The sequence below is a fragment of the Microtus pennsylvanicus genome, chromosome 3 (assembly GCF_037038515.1).
Source record: "Microtus pennsylvanicus isolate mMicPen1 chromosome 3, mMicPen1.hap1, whole genome shotgun sequence".
Lineage (NCBI taxonomy): Eukaryota > Metazoa > Chordata > Mammalia > Rodentia > Cricetidae > Microtus > Microtus pennsylvanicus.
This window is the reverse complement of record NC_134581.1, coordinates 140,386,349-140,406,368: the sequence shown is the minus strand read 5'-3', so window position 1 is coordinate 140,406,368 and position 20,020 is coordinate 140,386,349. Positions and strand designations below refer to the sequence as shown.

The 20,020-nt window shown below is 49.2% G+C and overlaps 1 protein-coding gene across 1 annotated transcript in view; it reads right to left on the bottom strand.

The window, feature by feature from the left end:
- The window catches only part of Shb (SH2 domain containing adaptor protein B), a 113,732-nt gene that overhangs the window by 24,971 nt on the left and 68,741 nt on the right, over nucleotides 1-20,020 (bottom strand). The window contains exon 3 of the mRNA XM_075967289.1: nucleotides 12,313-12,528. Within this exon, the coding sequence (XP_075823404.1) occupies nucleotides 12,313-12,528 (216 nt within the window). The remainder of the gene's footprint in view (nucleotides 1-12,312; nucleotides 12,529-20,020) is intronic.

Below are 20,020 nucleotides of genomic sequence, written 5' to 3'. Positions count from 1 at the left end.
CTGAATGAGTCAATGTTGGATAGCAGGCCCTTAAAGGAAGCACTTGAACTGTGAGCACTCGGGAATGAACGCTGAGATCCTAAACTGGATCAGTTTCCACCGTGAACAAGAGGAAAGCCCCAATTCCAGAACACCCGGGTTTTGTCTCCCACAGCTGACAGACCAGATCACACTTGCTCTTCCTCCATCAGGCCATGGGGCTGCCAGCATCCAGAACCATAATCTCCAACAGCCCGCTTTTCTTTGTGTATTATCTAGACTCAAACATTGTTATTACATAAAATGGGGCAAGACAGCATCCCAAGACAGGACATAGAGAAATTGCCAAAGTCGGGCTGGCTGCATCTGGGTTACTGAGCCCAGTCTGGTCCCTGGAGAATCTCCCTCTACGTTTTAGCAAGGCTCACAGCTCTCCCACAAGGCCTCTGTTCTCTAAAAGGCTGGGGCAGGGGTGGGGAGAGCTCCTCCTAGGATGTAAACTCTGCCCTCAGGTGACTTCTCCCTGTCTACCCAAGGCCACAGTGGTGGTCTTTGTCTTCTTCAACCTCTCCATCCTCTTCTTCCTGGAAAACCCTACTGAGCTCCACGTGGGGTAGCATGGCTTCCGGAGCCTGTTCCTCTTCATTTAGATACTGTGTATGCATGGACAGATGCAAGGGAACAAGAGAGCCCCCAGCAGGCACAATGCGGCATGGTAAGAGGCCCCACCATGTAGACCACATACCAAGGCCACAGAGGACCTCAGCTCTTTAGAGAGGGGGAAAGGTGTGTGTGTGTGTGTGTGTGTATGTGCATGCATGAGCAGGTGCCTACAGAAGACAAGAGTAAGCTGGAGTTATTAGCAGTTGTGAGCCATCTACTATGGAGGCTAGAACTCAACTCCAGTCCTCTAGAAGAGCAGCCAAGTGTTCTTAACCATTGAGCCATCTCTCCAGTCCTGAACTCACACTCTTAGGTACAGGCGACTAGGCCTTCTGACACCTACCTAGCTCCTGCTCAGGTTCAGGGCCCACTCAACTCTGTCGCCTTCAGAAGCTACTTCTCTCAGGAAACTCCAGAACTCCCTCGGCCATGGCATCTAAATCACCAGTCTCCTTGCCTGGCTCCCAAGAGTCACTGAGAATGGGCTGTAGCATCATTGTCCCACCTCACACAGTGCCTGCAAGGTAACAGGCGCTCGGTGCAAAATGAAAAAACCTTAACGAGCTCATGTTTTGCTTTACTGGGAAAAAAAATATCGGTTTTCCTACCAGATAAACTGGATAAACCTAAGAACGTCCTAGTCGACACTCTAATTCCCCACTGGATTAATTTATACATCCTTTGGCATGCTTGATACTGCAGCCATGTATTTTCCTGAGAACAGGTGGTGATGAATGACAAGCTTAATTAGGCAAATCATTTCACCTAAAACACAAATATACAAACTCCAAGTGCAGTGATTCGACAGCCAATGGGGGAGGGGACCTGAACAAAAGCTCCAAATACAACCGTTCCCATCCCTTCTAATTAAGTTTCTCTTTAATCTGCAATTTTAAATGGCAATTCTTTTAATTTAGTGGTTTTCTGTATGAGTTAAAGACGCAATTCCTCAGAAGAATATCTGCATTTAGAGGAAAACACGCTGCCCCCACGAGTTGTTCAAATGACAGAACTTAATGAGTCCCACCGATAAGCAATTAAAGAGCAAGTTGGAATCCTGCAGGAGGGAGGGCCACTCGGGGTTGTGTAGAACGAGGAGGTGCTGAACATCTGACTTCAGTTCCCAGGCTGCAGACTTCTCCTGGTGGCAGGAGAAGGGTGACCCAGACAGTGTCCTCAGGGTCAGCAAGTCAGCACCTTCGCTTGGCCCTAGATGTCTACCCCAGATTTGTGTTTAGGGGACGGAGCTCATTTATTCAAGGGCGCCCATTTGTTTTACTGGGCTTTCTAGATAGTCTCAAAGCTGGTGCTCCCTCTCTAATAACCTCCATAGTGTTCCTGCTACGGTGTGCTCCTGGCAAGCATGGATGTGTGTGGAACAGCAAGGATGAGCCCAGGACTCTGCGTCCACAGGGCCAGGCTTACCCCAATCTGTCTTTCCTTCTTCACGAGACCAGCCAAGGTCTAGGTGGACGGAAGCTGTGGTTTCCCTCACTCGGTCGCTGCTCCATCTGAGTAGCATATAGAGGCTTCCCATGACTGGCTAGCCTCTCCCTGTGGTAGTGTGTCTGCTGCTCCAGGGACATACAGTCACTCTGCCCAGCACCTGGGAAGGTTTCCCTTCAGCTCTCCCCAGTCCCGTCAGCTCAGTTTACTCTACAGCCCAGCCTGGAGAGGATCTTAGAAAAAGCATGAGCTGTTACAGTTTAGCGGTAGAGTTCTTGCCTAGCACACACAAGGTCATGGGTTCCATCCCCAACACTAATAAAATGATGGGGAGGGGGTGTTGTTGCCTCAGTTATTGTCTCCTTTCTGTCCACTGTTCAGAGCAGACCGCAGCCACCACAGCACAGCCCTTCACTGGTTCCCCAGTGGCCTGGGTTCAAAGGCAAAACCTCCTCACCCTACTTAGTGCTCAAAGTCCTTAGTAAGTTGGAGGCTGCCCGACCTTCTTCACCTGATGCTCTAGTCTAAGCTGGCTGGTCCCTAACATCACCTGTCACCTGCCTTCTGCTTTGTCTTAGCCTTCAGAAGGTCTTTCTTTATTATGCCACAAAAAATTCTAGCTATTCCACTAAGTACAGCCTGAAGGTTTTACCCCCTAGAGTGGCTTTGCCCTAGGCCCCCAGGCAGAATTCCTTTAGCCCTGAAGTGCTCGGCCCACACAGCCAGGTCAGCATCTGCCTATTTCAGCAAAGAATGCAGCCATTTCCACAGAACCAGATGGATTCAGCCCAGTCCCTTTCTGCCATGCAGCTGGCTCCAGGGAATGGCCCACAGACTAAAGCAAGGCTAGGGAGGAGCAGCAGCTCTGCATCCCAACTTGAGAGTCAGGGACACCTGGCTTTCATTCCCCCCCACCATTCCGTACTGTGATGCTAGGAGTATTTCTAAACTTCTAAGCTCAGCGTCCACATCTACCAACCAGGGCTGATAACAACGTGGTAAGTAGGGGCAGGCTGTGGAAATGGTTCAGGCAGGTCCTTTATCAGTGGCTGACACCTCTCCACAGTCACACTCACGAGGGGTGTGTGGGTGTATATGTGTGTTTTCATATAGTTACAAAGACAGTGTCCTGTATCAGAACTGGCTTCTTCAGAGTCTTTGTACTGTTTACCGCTAACTCTCCAGTGCCCAGAACAGGACCTGGTATACAGGTGATAATCAATACCTATTGAATGAGAAGTCTCCGCCTAGCTCTGCAGGGCCATCCCGTCTCCATTCATCCCTGCAGGCTGCACTCTCTCTGTGTCAGCGGGTTCTGGGCATTGAGGTCAGATCTTCAGGCTTGGAGGCAATGCCCTTAACCACCAAACCACCTTGCCAGTCTCAACCAAGTTCTTTTAGAACCCTCTTGAAAATTATTTCATTTTGTATTTAGTACTTCTACAGAAGATCTGAGAACACATTTCCTCTAATGACCACAGACAATCTGAGACTGGTGCCACTGAGCCCTTGTTATAAACAAGGCCTGTGTGGCCAGAGAACTTGGCCCAGCTAACGAGGCAGGCTGCCATGCTAGGCTCCTGGCTGGGCCATCCTCCAACCTAGTGTTAGCCCTTGTGGGGCTGGCACTGCCCTGCTGGTCAGCCTGCAGCCTCTGGCTCTCCATTTTCTAGCATAGGACTGAGCCTCCTGCAGCAGAGACAGCAAGGCCAAAGAGGAAGCAGACAGTGTGCAGAGACTCCGGCTGCCACAGGTCCCGAGCCCCCACAGATAAACCAGAATTGAGGTAGAGCCCTCTCTGTAAACCTTTGGGATACACAGGCGGGGCTGGCACTGCTCTGAGTCTGCACTTGTTCTCTGACGCCCTGCTACTCTGAAAGAGACAAGGTGCCCAGGAGCCTCTTTCGTGCAGTGCTCTGAATCCAACCCTGAATACAGGGAGCCAGGTGGATGTCGACATGGTGAGGAGGGAGACTGCACACTGGTTTCGGAGCTGGAGTGGGCTACCTACCCCGGGGCTATGAACATCTGCACAATACACTCAATCAACACTCGTGAACAACTGAACTTCCCTTCTGTACTAGCAGGCCTCTGCGGCCAGTGTTCCAAACCTGCATCCTACATTATGTCACTGACCCTATCAACACACACACAGATACCCGAGGACCCCAGTTTACAGATAAGGAGACAGAGATCCCTCTCCCCACCCTCCCGTGCCGGTGAGTCTGTTCACCCCTCCCCTCAGCCCTCCCTCTAGGAAGGCTATACGGAGGGCGGCCTCACAAAGGTTTGCATCTCCAGGATCATGAAGAGGTCTCTGAGTTCACCTTGAGGACACACACAGGCCCCGGGCACTACGGTCACCTTCATAGGATGTGCGAGACAGGGCTGGTGATTCCCAGGCCATCACACAGAGACCTGGGAAGGTAGACACAGGACAGCCAAAGGGGCTCACCTCTGTCCTCTGATTCGTGATTGTTCCCCCCAAAGAAAACACGGACACCAGAGCTGAGTGCTGGCTGCGGAAGACCTAGATAGGACTAAGGAAGCACCAAGGCCTCCTCCGCTGAGAGAAGCCATCTTCTCCATCACAATTCTTTCCACAGGTAAGAAACATGGGGCTAGAAATGGGACCTACTCCTCCAGTTAACCAGCCCTGAACGTGGGCTTGAAGCAAGGTCTCCTCCATCTTAGCCTTAGCAACTTCAGCACAATCTCCTTAGGGTACAACAGGTCTCAAGAGTCCACAGTAGTAATGACAGGGATGACAACATCCACCACCTACCGAGCCCCAACCTTAGTGCCTAATGTCACCTTCATTCTACCGATGAGGAAACACAGACAGACTTGTCACTGATAGCAAATGGCAGCTTTAAATGCAAATTCCTTCCTGAGCTCAGGGCTGGGCTCACCTGTCTGTCACCTGTTACTGGGAACTGCTCAAGGCTAAGGGCCTGTGATTTGTAACCTTTTCATCTGCAGACACTCACAAGACTCCAGGAGCCTGGGGAAAGTGATTATCCCTCCATCTGCAAGCCCAGGGAGAGCTGCCTAGCACAGGCTAGCACTTGAGAAGTCAGTCCACAAGCCCAAGCTTCAGCCTGGTGTATGTTTGTGCCACTGCCCACTGCAGACAATGAGGGTGCGAGAGGGAAGATAAGCCAGTGGTCGCAGCTCTCACAAGGCTGCTGGCAGTGGCTTCCTTCTCAGACAGGAAGAGCACACTTTCAGTTTCTCAGAGGGAATTCAGTCATAGAAGAAAGGAAAGAGGTCAGGCAGGTCAGCAGCCACACAAAAGTGTCCAGCACCCAAGAGGGACAAAAACACCAAGAACCTGCAGGCACACAGCCAATAGCGGAGCCTAGCCTGGGACAGCGTCTGGGATTTGCGTGACCAGGCCTGACTCAGCAATGTCACAAACATCCCAGCACTCAGTGGGCACCAGGCATGGGTTGGGTGGGGACCCAGCGGTGCACAAGGCTCCTCACTGGCCTCCACACCGGAAAAGAAGGCATTTGTGGGAGCGTTTCTAACAGCACAATTAATAGAGGACTCAAAGCTATGACATGCTGGTGCCTTTGTTTTCACTTTTTTAAAATATTACTAAATGAACTCATTAATGCATCAGATACAAAACCCAACCAGAGAAACCTGTCTTCAGTAACATTTCAAGTGAGGGATCCCACAGCTCTCACTGAACCCCACCCCTCGGTAGACCTGTTGTTCACGCGCATGTTAAACATTAATTTTGGCTGTTACTCATTACACAGCAAAAAGTTCCCCAAACAAACACAATTATTAATTTCCTCATAGGCCCAGGGCATTCTGGGAGGTCATGAAGGAAGCTGGAGGCTTTCTGGGACTGAGGGATGCCTGTTGTGTGGCAGCCTGTGACCAGGTCTGAGACTCCCTGTGGGAGACCCTGCAGACTCTGGGCCCTCAAGGAGACACAAGGAGCAGCAAGTGTGAGCCATGCACAAAGCACACAGCCCCAGAGCACCATCTTCAGGGTATGTGCACCGTTGGGGGCAGGGACTAGCACTAAGACAAGAGAGCAAGTGGAGCAATTGCTTCTACCCCAGGAACCGCCCAAGCTACCCTATACCAGGTTCACATACACCTTTTCGAGGGGAAGCCAATGTGACGGTGGCGAGGGTAAGCACTGTTCCTTCAGATAACCCAAGCTCACTGCCATGTGACTGCAGCTAAGCTGCTCCCTCCCTCTGAGCTCCAGTGCCGCCCTTCATGTTAAGACAGGGAAACAATGCCCACCCGGCAGGGCTTTATAGGGTTACTCTAAAGCGGGTTTGTAATTGCTGCTCAATAAAAGCTGGCTTCCTATGCACTCCTCCCTGCCCATTCACCATACCCGGGTTCCTTTAAGTCAGCCACTAAGCTGGCTCTGGTGACTCAGAACTGTGTAGGAAACAGCCATACCTAAAACGTCACTCTCCCGTTCTCTGTCCTTTCTGACACCCTTCCTAATGTTGAGAAGGGGTAACTGTGGAGCGCTAGCACAGCATGAGCATCCATGGGACCAGGGTGACAAGAGTGTATGTACCTGGCTGTTCCAGAATGTGACAGGAGGCCCAGCCCGACCCGGGATGATGAGATGGGACTGTCATGTCAGGGGAGACTTCCTGGAAGGGCTGCCACGGGTTAACCTGAGAAGAGCTGTGATGCCCCTCCCTGGCTTCCTCAGCCCCACTTCTAAGCACAGGGTGTAATCAGTTAACTGGAGGTCTCCACATGGGGTCCCCTGGGGAACTTGTCAGGGCTCATGGGTGCAGTGACACTTTCTACAGTGGCTTACTTGCAACTCAAGTTCAAAGCTCCTAATCTAGGAAGAGCAAGCACATCACTTCTAGAACAGGGTGAACAAGGAGTGAGGGCTGGGTAGCGGCGTGGAGGGCCAGGGTCCCACTGAAGAACTGCTTTCCAGGCCTCCCGGCCGCCATGGCTGCTAAGAGCCTCTTCATGCAGCACTGTTTCTATAGTAAGCTTTATTTAATTCAGCAAGCCCCTCCTGAACTCCAGAAATAAACCTCAAAGGCACAACCCTTTAGTGTTCACAAAGTCTTTTCTTTTTCTTTCTAGAGATTATTTATTTATTATGTTTACAGTGTCTGTCTACTATTTGCCTGCATGCCAGAAGAAGGCTTCAGATTTATTATATATACATGATTCTGAGTCACCATGTGGTTGCTGGGAACTGAACTCAGGTCCTCTGGAAAAGCAGTCGATGCTCTTAGCTTCTGAGTCATCTCTCCAGCCCTCTTTTTGTTTTTCCTTTTTGCCTCCTTGAGACAGGGTTTCTTTGCCCTGGAACTCACTCTGCAGACCAGGCTGGTCTTCAACTTAAGAGATCTCCCTGCCTCTGCCTCCCGAGTACTGGGATTAAAGGTGTGCACCACCTCCGCCTGACTGACACATGTCTTTTTATCCAGAGATTTTCCTCGATCATTAGAAGCTCATGTTGCACGATCTGTGACCACCATCTCTCTTTAGATGAGAAAACTGAGGGTCAGGGAAATGAGCATCCTGCCTGGGGGCTAAGTTGATGATTGGCTGAGCTGTCAAGCAAACATGGGACTGTCTGACGCCTGCCCACTGATCTTAATGGATGAGACACACTGTCCTCAACTTTGAAAGGCAGATCAACATGCCCAGGAGATGATATAGGGCACAGACAAGGGCCCCAAGTAATGGCTGAGAGATAAGCCCATCTGAGCATGTTCTGTTTTCTATTTCTGCCTCTGGCAGAACCCAGGACACTGAAGAGAGACAACCTTGAGATGGTGAGTGGCAGAAGAAGCAACTGTCTCTCCAAGGCCCACAGGCCACCTCTCAAGGCTTACACCCCTGGTCCTTCTGCTGGAATGCACACCATCGAGTGCTCTGATTATCTCAGACCCAACTGGCACATCTCCCACACCCAGGTGGCCTGACTGACTACACCACAAGGTGGTTCTCTTCCCCTCTGCCTCAGTTTCTCCATGACAAGACTGTACAGTATGCAGGGCCCTCCTTATGCTAGAAGGAGGAATTCTAGCTTGGAGCTGTCTTAGTACCTCATGCTGGCATGTGAGGCAGGAGCTGCAGCAGGTGCAGGTCCCAAACATCAGTTATGTGATAGTGTAGGAGGTTCTTCTGTTTGAGTGTTGCTTTCATTGGTTAAATAAAGAGACTGCCTTGGCCTTTGGATAGGGAAGCCTTAAGTGGGCAGAGTAGACAGAACAGAATGCTGGGAAGAAGGGAAGTGTGGCAGACACCATTGATTCTCCTGCCCAAGCCGGACACTGGTTAGACTCATGCTGGTAAGCCACAGTCAAGTGGTGATACACATTAACGGAAATGGGTTAATCAAGATGTGAGAGTTAGCCAATAAGAGGCTAGAGCTAATGGACCAGGCAGTAACTTAATACAATTTTGGTGTGGTTATTTTGGGGGTTAAGCTCCTCCTCCTACAATGTGACAGAGGGGAGGCTCAGGTATAGGCTCTGCAGTTAAGACTTGGTTTTGTTACTGCCCAGGCAGGAGTCCATCTGTCCCATACCTAAAAGAAGGAAACTAAGCGTGCAGAGGGTAGCCACAAGGACACAATGAGACAAGCATAAGAAAGGCATGTGGTGAGCCCACACTTTCCAGAAGGGAGGCTTCAGCAGGGCTGCTGGGATCCGTTGCCAGTGAGGCAGTTCTGGGGAGGACAGGTAAAATCCTTCCAGATCTCTGACAGTAGCAAATGCCTGCCACCCAACATGATGCTTCCATGTCCCCAGTCTTTGGTCACAGGCCAAGTTCTGTGCAGAACCTGTTCACCTTGCAAGCAGTCACATCAACCTTCACTACCTCAGTAAGCTCAAAAAGAAGGGCGTACCAAGGGTTAAGCTAAAGAACTGGGGAGATTTCTTGTCTAACTCCCCAAGTCCTTATCCTTAACAAAATGTGCTCTGCAAAGTCCTGAGCAAAGGTAAGACTGTCCTTCCAGGGAGCTAGGACTACCTCATCCTCTCACAATATCCTCCTCCCAGATGTAGAGCGACCACAGAATCGTCCTGTGAACTAAGGTCCCAGTGAGACATGGGCAAGAGGGTCTGCCTTTCTCTCTGTCTCTGTCTCTGTCTCTGTCTCTGTCTCTGTCTCTCTGTCTCTCTCTCTCTCTCTCTCTCTCTCTCTCTCTCTCTCTCTCTCTCTCTCTCTCTCACACACACACACACACACACACACACACACACACACCATGCTAGATCTTGACTGAAAAGGGCCTCTTGTCACCAGCTCAGGGCAGGACAGCATCATGCAGGCTATACAGCACCTGCTCTACAGACTGAGACCTGTGGTCTCCCTGCCTACTCTCACGGCATGCTGGGGCTCCAGGGTAACAGGCATGGGCTCAGAACTGCCTACTGTCCACAGTACTGCTGCAAAGTGAGTCTGTGCCACCCACCTTTCTCACTGCAGCTGCTACAGCAGCCTCTGAGGCTGGAAAGTCCATCCACACGGTCAAGCTCCCCCCAAGCGCCTACCTCCCCCTTCCAGGGCCCAGTTCTATGCCTTTCCGGGCTTTCAAAGCATGGAAAAGGCCCCCACTCAGGTTTCCCTAATCAGCCTGAGCAGGCAGAGTCACAAAAACAGAGCAGGAAAGAGAGGAAGAGGCAGCTGTGCTCAGCAAACTTCATCTTCCACAGCTGTTCCTAAGAGCACTGCCAGTTCCCAAACACTCCAGGAACTCACTTGCATGTGCATACCTGTTCACGCACGCCCCATGTGCATGCACACTCAGGTAACATTTAGCAGCCACTCAATAGGAAACTCTGCCCTTCATTCCAAGAAGCCACACTTGAAGGCTGGCAAATGGGACCATGATGACACTCAGCAATCCAATCAAGTTGCTGTAAAGCATCATCTTTACCTGAGAAGTGGCCTGCTGGCCTCTACCCACTGCTGCGTGGGGACAGACTGAAGCTTGCTCAGTGTCCTCCAGCCCAGGAGTGATGCATCCACCTTCCCTTTCAACCCAGGAAATGAGTAGGGAGCTCAAAGCTGTCTGGGATGAGCATAGCCAGCATCTGCTCTGGAGTGGGGCATGTGAAGCCAAGACACTTGATGAGAGAAGGCAGGACAAGAATGTGAGCGGCAGTGGCACCAGAGATAACAAATCAGTGACTCGAACCAAGGCCAGAATGGATGCTGTGGGTCTTTCTGTCAGCTAGTTCTATCTGAGGCTTTTTTGTGAACAACTACAGGTACAGAAGTTCTAAAAACTTCCTCCGAGCATGAGTGGGCAGGTTCCAGACAGACAGCCTTCTGAGAGATGATGTCCTCCAGGTTAAGTGTATCTCACTCGTACTTCTACACAGATGACCTAGTGGTGTGAATCTGGTACAACATATTCCAACTGTGTAAGTCTGGTATAAGGTCCAAACTTAAATGATGCCTGTCTGTTGTGTGTGTGTGTCTGTGTGTGTGCGCGCGCTTGGTTATACGTGTGCATGTACCAAGGTATATACGTGGAGATCAGAGGGTAACTGTCAAGAATTCTCGTTTTCCATCATGTGGGTTCCAGGGTTTGAACTGTGGTCAACAGGCTTGGTGGCAAACACCATTACTTACTCAGTGGCCCCAGATGTGAGATTTCTGAGCAGCTCATAGGCAATGCCAACACTGCTGGTCAGAGACCATGCTAGAGAGTCAAGTGTCAGACTAGACGAGAGCATCACAAGCAACAAGAGTCCTCCAGGCCCCCATGAGGATCCAGGATGAGACAGGGGAACCCTAGCACCTGTCTGTGGTGCTGACTCATGCTTGGACATAAGGTATCTGGGACAGCTGACACTTGCCCTCTTTCCGCCCTTCAATCCAGTCAGTATTTGCAATGAGCTATGGACGGCACAAACTCCTCCCACTCTTGTTGGAGCCTACCCCCTTGGATTCCCTTCCGTCTACAGAAGCAGCTCTGTGATGGTGTGAGAAGACTCACAGCCTAGAGAGCAGGCAAGGGTATCTGTAGCAGGCATGGCTAGGTACCAGGGTGGTGCTCACACAGACAAGGCTATTTGAGCAGGGTACTGGGAGGTCAGGCTCTTTCCAGGTAGGCTGTGATGCACATTTCAGGAGGAGTACTGGGGTGTGTGCAGGGCATGTCATATATCCTGGGAACAACGTAGGGCACATGCTGAGGTGTCTAGAACATCACCCGAGGGTCCTACAAAGGGAAACAGAGTCTAGTTGTGCATAAGAAAGAACATTAAATAAAACTCTCGGGGCTGGAGAGATGGCTCAGAGGTTAAGAGCATTGCCTGCTCTTCCAAAGGTTCTGAGTTCAATTCCCAGCAACCACATGGTGGCTCACAACCATCTGTAATGGGGTCTGGTGCCGCCTTCTGGCCTGCAGACATACACACAGACAGAATAGTGTATACATAATAAGTAAATATTTAAATAAATAAATAAAGCTCTCCTATGACTTCACTGTGGGATTGGATCAGTCTCCCCATGCCCCTCTTTTCGTGTCTAAACTCTTACGTGCAGTTAAGTGGCTTGGCATCTGGCTTTCACGTTTTAATCTTACATAGAAGCATTGCCCTTGGTTGTTATCAGCTCACTCCGAACCTCACTTACTCTTGACTGTGCAATATTCCACCACATGGATGCACAAAATTCCTCTAAACAACGCTGGTGCCAGTCATCCCAGGGGCCCCGACTTCTCATGAGCATAAACTGTCTTTTCTCAACTTCAGACCATCAGGGTGAGCATAAAGTCTTAGGAGTGGGCCTGAAACCAAAGAGTGTGAGCAGGGGTTTCTGACTTGTGACATGTGGCCATACCACGTTGTAGAAAGGCTGTAGTGGGGTCACTTTGATTCTGAGAGACTAAGTGAGGAGGGCCTGAGCTCCGAGCAGGCTCATGTCACAACTACAGGTGAGAAACACAGCAACCCCTGAAGCCATGAGGGAGCAGATAAGACACAAGGGACTCCATGAGGCCCAGGGGATCAGCCCTGCCGGTGGGGAGACTGGACTGGAAACCTACAATGCCAGTCTGTCCTCTTTTCCCTCAGGAACCTTTATCATCTTTGCAGGGCCACTGGGCACTAGGAAAAAGAACAGCCCAATTCAACTGGTGTTAGCCTGGTCAGACTGGACCTGCTTGTATTTTGTTTACTTCAGCTGGTGCTGAGCCTTCTTCAGCGACTGCCTCCCAAGCAGGGCCATTGCTCCTACCTGCCAGGGCGGGGATGGTGACCCGGTTCCACTCCCAAGGCTGGTCGTACTCGTCGGCAGGCCTGTCATCATCCTGGGGTAGCTTGCTCTCCCGCAGCCGAAGGCTCACAGTGCTCTCTGAGTCTGAGTCCACACTCTGGCCTTCAGGTTCATAAGGGGTGTCATATAACTGGATGCCTTTGTGTTGGGACCGGACACTCTCCTGCCTCTGGAATTCTGCAGGCGAAAAGGGAAGAAGCAGAGATGTCAGAGACGTGTAGTTCCCAACCAAGGACCAGGTCTGATGTCAGAGCTGCCAGCCAGAGAGGTGGGGCTGGCAGAAATGATCCCTTTCTATTTCTGGCTGCCCTGCACTGAGAAAGTGCCTTCCCCGCTCTCTGGGTGCGGACCTGCTTCCCAGGACCAGAACTGACAACCTGACAGCAGCTCTCTCCACTGTCTTCTCCTTCTTCAAGAACAGGAGCCAGTTGTGAGCAGGAAACGACAAGTACCATCTGGGGCTCCGTCCAGCCCTCTTACCTGACAGTTTCACCATTGAGCCTTTCAATCCCGTTCCCACAGAGCCACATGGGGGCAATGACCCTCCTGTGCCCACCCAGCTCATAGATTAAAGAGCCAACATGTAAAGATTTTCCTGGAGAGGACCTGGCCAGGCTACTCTTCAAGCCTGTGAAGCTGAGTGATGCCTCCCTGCAATTCTACACCCCAGAGTCTGCCCATCTGACTATGTTGGGGAACAAGAGGCGGCTTCTTCTGGGGGAGTGACATGGATGACCTGACTAGTCACCCCTGACAGCCAGCACACACATTTCAGTTCTTATTCAGAAAAGAGAACAGAGCTACCATGATGTTGCTGGACTCGGAACTCAGGCCTTCTTGGCCAAGCAAAGAAACTTGATTGGCTTCCAGATCACGAGCACCTGCCGTTTCTGCAGCACCTTTGCTCCTGGGGAGCTGCTATTTCTAGGAGTCAACACACATCACCATGACACTGTCCTGAAGATAAGGGAAACTGAACCTGGTGGGGTAGGGCAGGAGAAAGGAACCTGCGTTTGAACTCACGGCTCTTTTTCGTGGAAGCGGAAAAGGACGGCAGCATCTGAGGTAGGAGCAGGCTGAGCCAAGGCCCCATCACGTAAAGAACAAGCTCATAGATTGCTGACTTTTCTTTTTGAAAGTCTCACAATGTAGTCCATAGAACTTTTTTTTTTTTTTTTTGGTTTTTTTGAGACAGGGTTTCTCTGTGGTTTTGGAGCCTGTCCTGGAACTAGCTCTTGTAGACCAGGCTGGTCTCGAACTCACAGAGATCCGCCTGCCTCTGCCTCCGGAGTGCTGGGATTAAAGGCGTGCGCCACCACCGCCCGGCTCCATAATACTTCTATTATGTGGTCCAGACTAAACTTGAAGTCATGATTGTACTGCCTCAATCTCCCCAGTGATTGGAGTATAGACAAGGGCCACTACACTTGGTTCTAATTTTTTTTAAATTATAAAACAATATATGTAAAACGTCTCCATTGTGTAGGCATCACCACCACCCATCCCTAAAACTTCCTCATCTTCTCAAACTAGAATTCTGTACCCATTATACAGGGCTCCTCACTTCTTCTCCCCAGCCCTTAGCAAAGTCTATCTCACCTCTCAGTCTGACTACTCTGGCCTGCTACTTCCCGCAAGAGAATCAGATCTGTCCTGCTGAGGTTGGCTCACTCCCCATGGCATTGTTTCCAAGGCAGGGCTGTGTGGCAGAACCTCGCTTGTCTTCAAGGCTAATTAATCCTCATCATGTGAACATCTGCTGTCCCCTTGTGCTGTGGTCCCAGGTTCAAGGAGAGAGTGGCAGAACGGCCGGCTACAAAGGTGTGTGTGGCAAACTTTCCAAACCAGAGGTTGGATGCATGAGACATGGCAGAGGCCACAGCCTGGCAGGACAGCTGCTGGAACACATGTGAATGATGGATGCCTTCCCAATCAAGAGCTGCTTCTGAACTCTGCTCTGCAAGTCAAGGCCACCTCGCAAAGAAAACAACGACCCTCCTCCTGGTGTGATGAAACTGGCCAATGACTGCACACTGCCCTTCAGAACCGCAATAACTCTTGTGCCAGTATTTACCAAAGTTTACCAAGTCCCACACCGACTTTATGGCTCTGGCTTCCAGAAACCATTATTGTATTTGTTGTTAAATTCATTTTAAAAAAGGAAGTTTCTGTAAATATCCCAGAAGCAGTTATCTTGCCCCCAACAGCTACTGATTACAAAGCCTGAATGAGAAGCAAGTCCACTAGACTGGTACCCTGCAGAGCGCGCAAGGCTAGCTAGCAAGTGTTGGAGAGCTGGTGGTGACGCAGGCACAAACTACAATTTTTGTTCTCACTGGGCTGTGGTGGGTCTTTAATCCCAGCACCTGGGAGGCAGAGACAGGAGTATCTCTTCAGTAGGCCAAACTGGTCTACAGAGCGAGTTCCAGGACTGGCTCCATAGCTATTGGGAAATCCTTTGGGGGGAGGGGACGACTTTCATTTTCTAGAAAGGGAGAGAATGAACAGGGAGACCCCTGTGGCTTGCAAGCCATGTAAATGTATCTCCCAGGAGATGTCCCCATGCTTTGGTAAATGTGGCTTTTCTTGATTTCCGTGGTACCATGCTTCCCTTTGTCACGCAGAGAAGAAAGAACTGAGAGAGAAGAACACCGATTGTAAAGCACCATGAGCAACTTCACCAATCACTTCCTGAGCCCAAATACCCAGGCTACTCACTGCTTTGAAGGGGTCCCTGACATCTCCCTATTTGTTCTGAGGAGGACACAGATCCTGGGGACTCTGGGACTCAGCTGATAAAGCTGACCTGGGAGAACCTCCCTCTTCTTCATTCTGGCATGGCCCGTCACTCTAAGGCACTGGTTCTCAACCTTCCTAACGCTGGTAAGTAACCCTTTAATACAGGTGCACATATATTGCCATGACCTCAACCATAAAATGATTTTTGTTGCTACTTCCTAACTGCAATTTTGCTCCTGTTATGAATCATAATGAATACCTCTGTTTCCAATGGTCTTAGGTGACCCCCGTGAAAGAGTTGTCTAACCACCCCCGCCTCAAAGGGGTCAAGACCCACAGTTTGAGAATCAGGGCTCTAAGGGCATAAAGCATCTCACAGGTACGCTTGTGGGGACCACTGTGTTCTGCCCCCCAGAAACCAATGCAGACACTCAAGTGAATGGGAAAGGAGATGAACAAGAACTGACAGAGAGGGCTGGAGAGATGGCTCAGCGGTTAAGAGCACTTACTGCTCTTCCAAAGGTCCTGAGTTCAATTCCCAGCAACCACATGGTGGCTCACAACCATCTGTAATGAGGTCTGGTGCCCTCTTCTGGCCTGCAGGTATACATACAGACAGAATATTGTATACATAATAAAGTAAATAAATGTTTAAAAAGAAAAAAAAAAAGAACTGACAGAGAGCCTGACACCATTCCATACCTTTGATTCCTGTTAATTTGTTAAAATCCCAGACACCAGTGACGACATGCCTGGAAATGCCACCTGCATACAGCTTCATGTCAAGCAACACTGAGAAGAAACAGGCACACTATATCCACAGCCGTCTAAAAGGAAAATGTGCTGAGAACAGATTAGCTATTCAATCAGAAGGACTTGCATGACACCTCTCATGCAGGATTGATTGTTCTTTGAGAAATCTGGGTCTGTAATGGAAGCTTAGGCTGTCGGGATGCCATTGTAGCCATTAAAACCAGCTTCCCTCTTATTACAGGATGGATTTAAATTTTAATTAGGGCTCAACAATAGGGAATAGTTAAGTAAATTATGGCATGTTAACTGGATGGAATATTAAGCAGTCATTAAAATGATAAATAGGAAGATAATGTAGCTACACAGGAACACGGTTGAGCTAAAAAATAAAATACAGAAATGTTTGTGTGTTGAGAACCAAAGAATATAACTGAACTTCCTAAACAATTTTGGCAAGGTGAACACCTGCAAAGGGAATTCTGCTCCCTGCTTAGGAATTGCTCAAAACCAACATGGCACATTTTACCCCTAACATCTAAACTAAGATGACAGCAGTGTCCCAAGTACAGACATGGAATAAAGAGCTGAGAACCTATAAAGAGAGGCAAACTGCTGCTACAGAGAGGAAGAGACCACTGCTTAATTAGTTTCCAAAGTTGTTGTGAATAATGAATAAAGATGCTAGTAAAGAAAAAGACAGTGATTAAGACAGGAATACGTGACACACTAGGCAGACAGGCTCTCCGCCAGCCCAAGCCCCTGAAAGTGAGAGCACAGTGAGCAGCTCCTTTCCCGAGAGGCTGCCAAGAGCACCATAAGTCAAGGGCCACCAGGCCAGGCCACCTGGCAGGACATCCCCTTTATTAACCAGGCCCATTGGTGACAGTCCCCAGAGGATCTAATAGGGGAGTTGGTGCCCATATGTTCGAAGCCACAAGTTATCGAGACATCACCATGCACTTCTTAAAGGAAAATGACCTTCAACACTGAGTGGCAGGCTGTGATTTCATGCCTTGTGGGCAGCAAGCAGAAATATTAAACTGACAGTGTGGGGATTTCTCTTGACCTCTGGAGTAGTAAGGTTTTCAAGTAGAACAATGAAAAAAACCAGAAACAACAATGAACACATCGTACATTCCACAGAACCAGAGAATGTTAGATCTGGAAGGAACCCTTAAGAATTCACCTGTAGCATTTCCCAGAAGGGCTGGAAAAGCCAGGGTCATAACTGATAATCGAGGAAGAGAGAGAGGCAACCAGACAGGCTGAGCTTGCTACAAACCAGAAGCCTCCTGGAGTGGATGTGTTGAGGGGCTAGATCTGGGATCTGATGAGACACAAGCCACTCTTTGCCCTGTACTTACCAACTCTCTCCCCGTTTTAAAGCAGTTCTAGGTCTGCAAAAAAGCTGAACAGAAGACGGACGGATGTCCCACATATACTGCCCCTAACCACACACAGACGCCTCCATTAGCACACCCACACAGCAGCTAGCTGTAGCTGACGAGCCTACTGATGTCACACCATGTGAGGACAGATGTGTAATGGGATGTTCTCCATCGCTGCAGTATGTAAGGCATTTCCACTGACACCGAATTATCTGCCTAGTCTTGGCTCCTTCCTCCAACTTCTGGCACTCTCCTATCTTTCACCATTTCCATAATTTTACCTTTTTCAGAATGACATATGGCGGGAATCAGGCAGTATGCTGACTCCTCGGATCAGCTTCTTTCTCTAAAACACATTTTTATTTCCTTTATGCTTCTTCCCCCTTTGATAGTTCAATTATAGCTGTCTCTTTAAGAAACCATGTGTGCGTGTGCGTGCATGCACACTTTACACAAGTGCAGCTCCCTGCAGAGGACATCAGAGGGTACCGGCCCTCTACAGCTGGAGCTCCAGGCAGTCAGCTGTAAGCCTCCAGATGTGGGTGCTGGGAACTAAGCTCAGGTCCTCTGTGAAAGCTGCAAGTGCTCTTAGCTGCAGAGTCAACTCTCCAGCCCTCTCACTTCTTAGTATTACAGCAATACTCCACTGTCTTAGGTGTTCTAGGAGTCCATCCAGATACCTACTAAAGGATATTTGGTGTAGAAGGTTTTTATGTTCATGTGTTGCCTTCATTGGTTAATGAGTGAAGAAACTGCTTTGGGCCTGATAGTGCAGAATTGAATGCTGGGAAGAAGAACAGAGTGAGAGACGCCATGGATCTGCCTGAGATGGACCGGATGCTGGTTAGAATCTTGCCAGTAAGCCAGTAACGTGGCGATACACAAATTAATAGAAATGGGTTAAATTAAGATGTAAGAATTAGCCAATAAGAAACTAGACCTAATGGGCCAAGCAATGTTTTAATGAATACAGTTTCCGTGTGATTATTTTGGCTGTAAGCTAGCCGGGTGGCAGGGAATAACAAAGGGGCTCTCCTTACAACAGATATTTTGCCTGTTTCGGGGCTTTGGCAATTACAAATAAAGTTTTAAATATTCTTGTGCAACTTCTCTGGGTAAGTACTGGGTAATATGATTTACAGACTGTAAGAGAATATGTTTACTTTTGGGGAAAGCTGTCAAACTATCTTCCAAAGTAGCCGAAGAATTTTGTACTATCACCCAAACTTCTGTTGCATACATTTTCCTTTTTGCTTGGACGCTACTGAGGGGTGAAGAAGCCAAGGTCATAGAGATGATCAAAGAAGGGAGGGAGAAGGGGGAGCGTGCCTAGGACAGGTCAAGCTGGGTGCAGGCAGGAGCTGCGTGGAAACAGTTTAAATCTTGATATGTAACTGATATGGGACACCCTTCTGTATGCTGTGAATATATTTCATCACCATTGGTTAATAATGGAGTTGCTTTGGCCCGTGACAGGGCAGAATATAGCTAGGTGGGAAATCCACAGATATAAGGAAAAAAGAAGGCGGAGTCAAGGAAACACCAGCAGCTGCGAAGGAAGCAAGATGTGAGGTAATGCCACAGCCATGTGGCAATACATAGATTAATAGAGATGTGTTAATTTAAGTTATAGGAGCTAGTTAATAATAAGCCTGAGCTAATAGGCCAAACAGTTTTTAATTATTAATAACCCTCAGAGTGGGTTATTTGGGAACTGATGAGTGGAAGAGAAACCTCCAGTTAAACGTAACCTCAGCAGCTATGTTAACTTGGGTGATGAGTTTTGCTCATCTTTTCTATATAAATTTTGATTTGTAGTAAAGTCTTAATATATACACTTCTTTCCAATACAGGCAGCCTTTAATCTGGGAATTGAAAGTAGACATATCTACAATAAAAAAAATATATACTTCATGAAAAATAACTCGTCAGAGAACTAAAATAAAAATAATTATTGTGTGTGTGGGGGGGGGAAGACAAGGTTTCATTACATAGCCCCGTCAGGCCTGGATCTCAAGAGATCCACGTACCTCTATCTCCGAAGCGCTGTGGTTAATGCCATACACCATCACGCCTGATCTAAAGTAAATGTTTTCACGACCTTCTCCAAACCCATCAGGAATCTTTTCCCTACAAAAGATTAAGGAGCTTCTTCATTTTGGAGCTCCTATCTCAGGTGAGTCCTTCCCTCTGTAGCACCCACCTGTCCTGGAGCTCCTATCTCAGGTGAGTCCTTACTTCTCCAGCACCCACCTGTCCTCAGTGTCACTCATTTTCTCTAGACTCCCAATATGAGAGGAGATGGTGGCCCTCAACAAGGGAGGGCCATAGGCCCAATACATAGAGGCATGGCCCAGGTCTCTAGTGAGACTTTATGCTACAACCCACAAACAATGGCACAGCTTTTAGCTGGGACAATCTGTGAGGGTCTTAAATTGAGACCCAAGATCATGCAGAATGTTGTGGCAGAGAAATGGACAGAAGATAGAGGAGACAAGGCCAGGGCACTGGAGAGTCTGCAGACATGCAAGGGTAGATGGAGAGTCTGCAGACATGCAAGGGTAGATGAGTTGTACGAAGAAGGTGGAGTGGCTTCTGGGGGCCTTGAGTACTAAGTTCAGCACCTGAGAGAAGACACTGTCCCAGAGCCTCTGGATGAGGTGGGGGGAATGGAGTGGCACAGGTGTGCAAGGTGAGTGGGAGGGAGTGGAACGGGTGTGGAGCAGGCTCCCTGGGAACGGCAGTGCTGGCAGCAGCTCTCACCTCTAACCTTTTCACCCCGGTCTGAG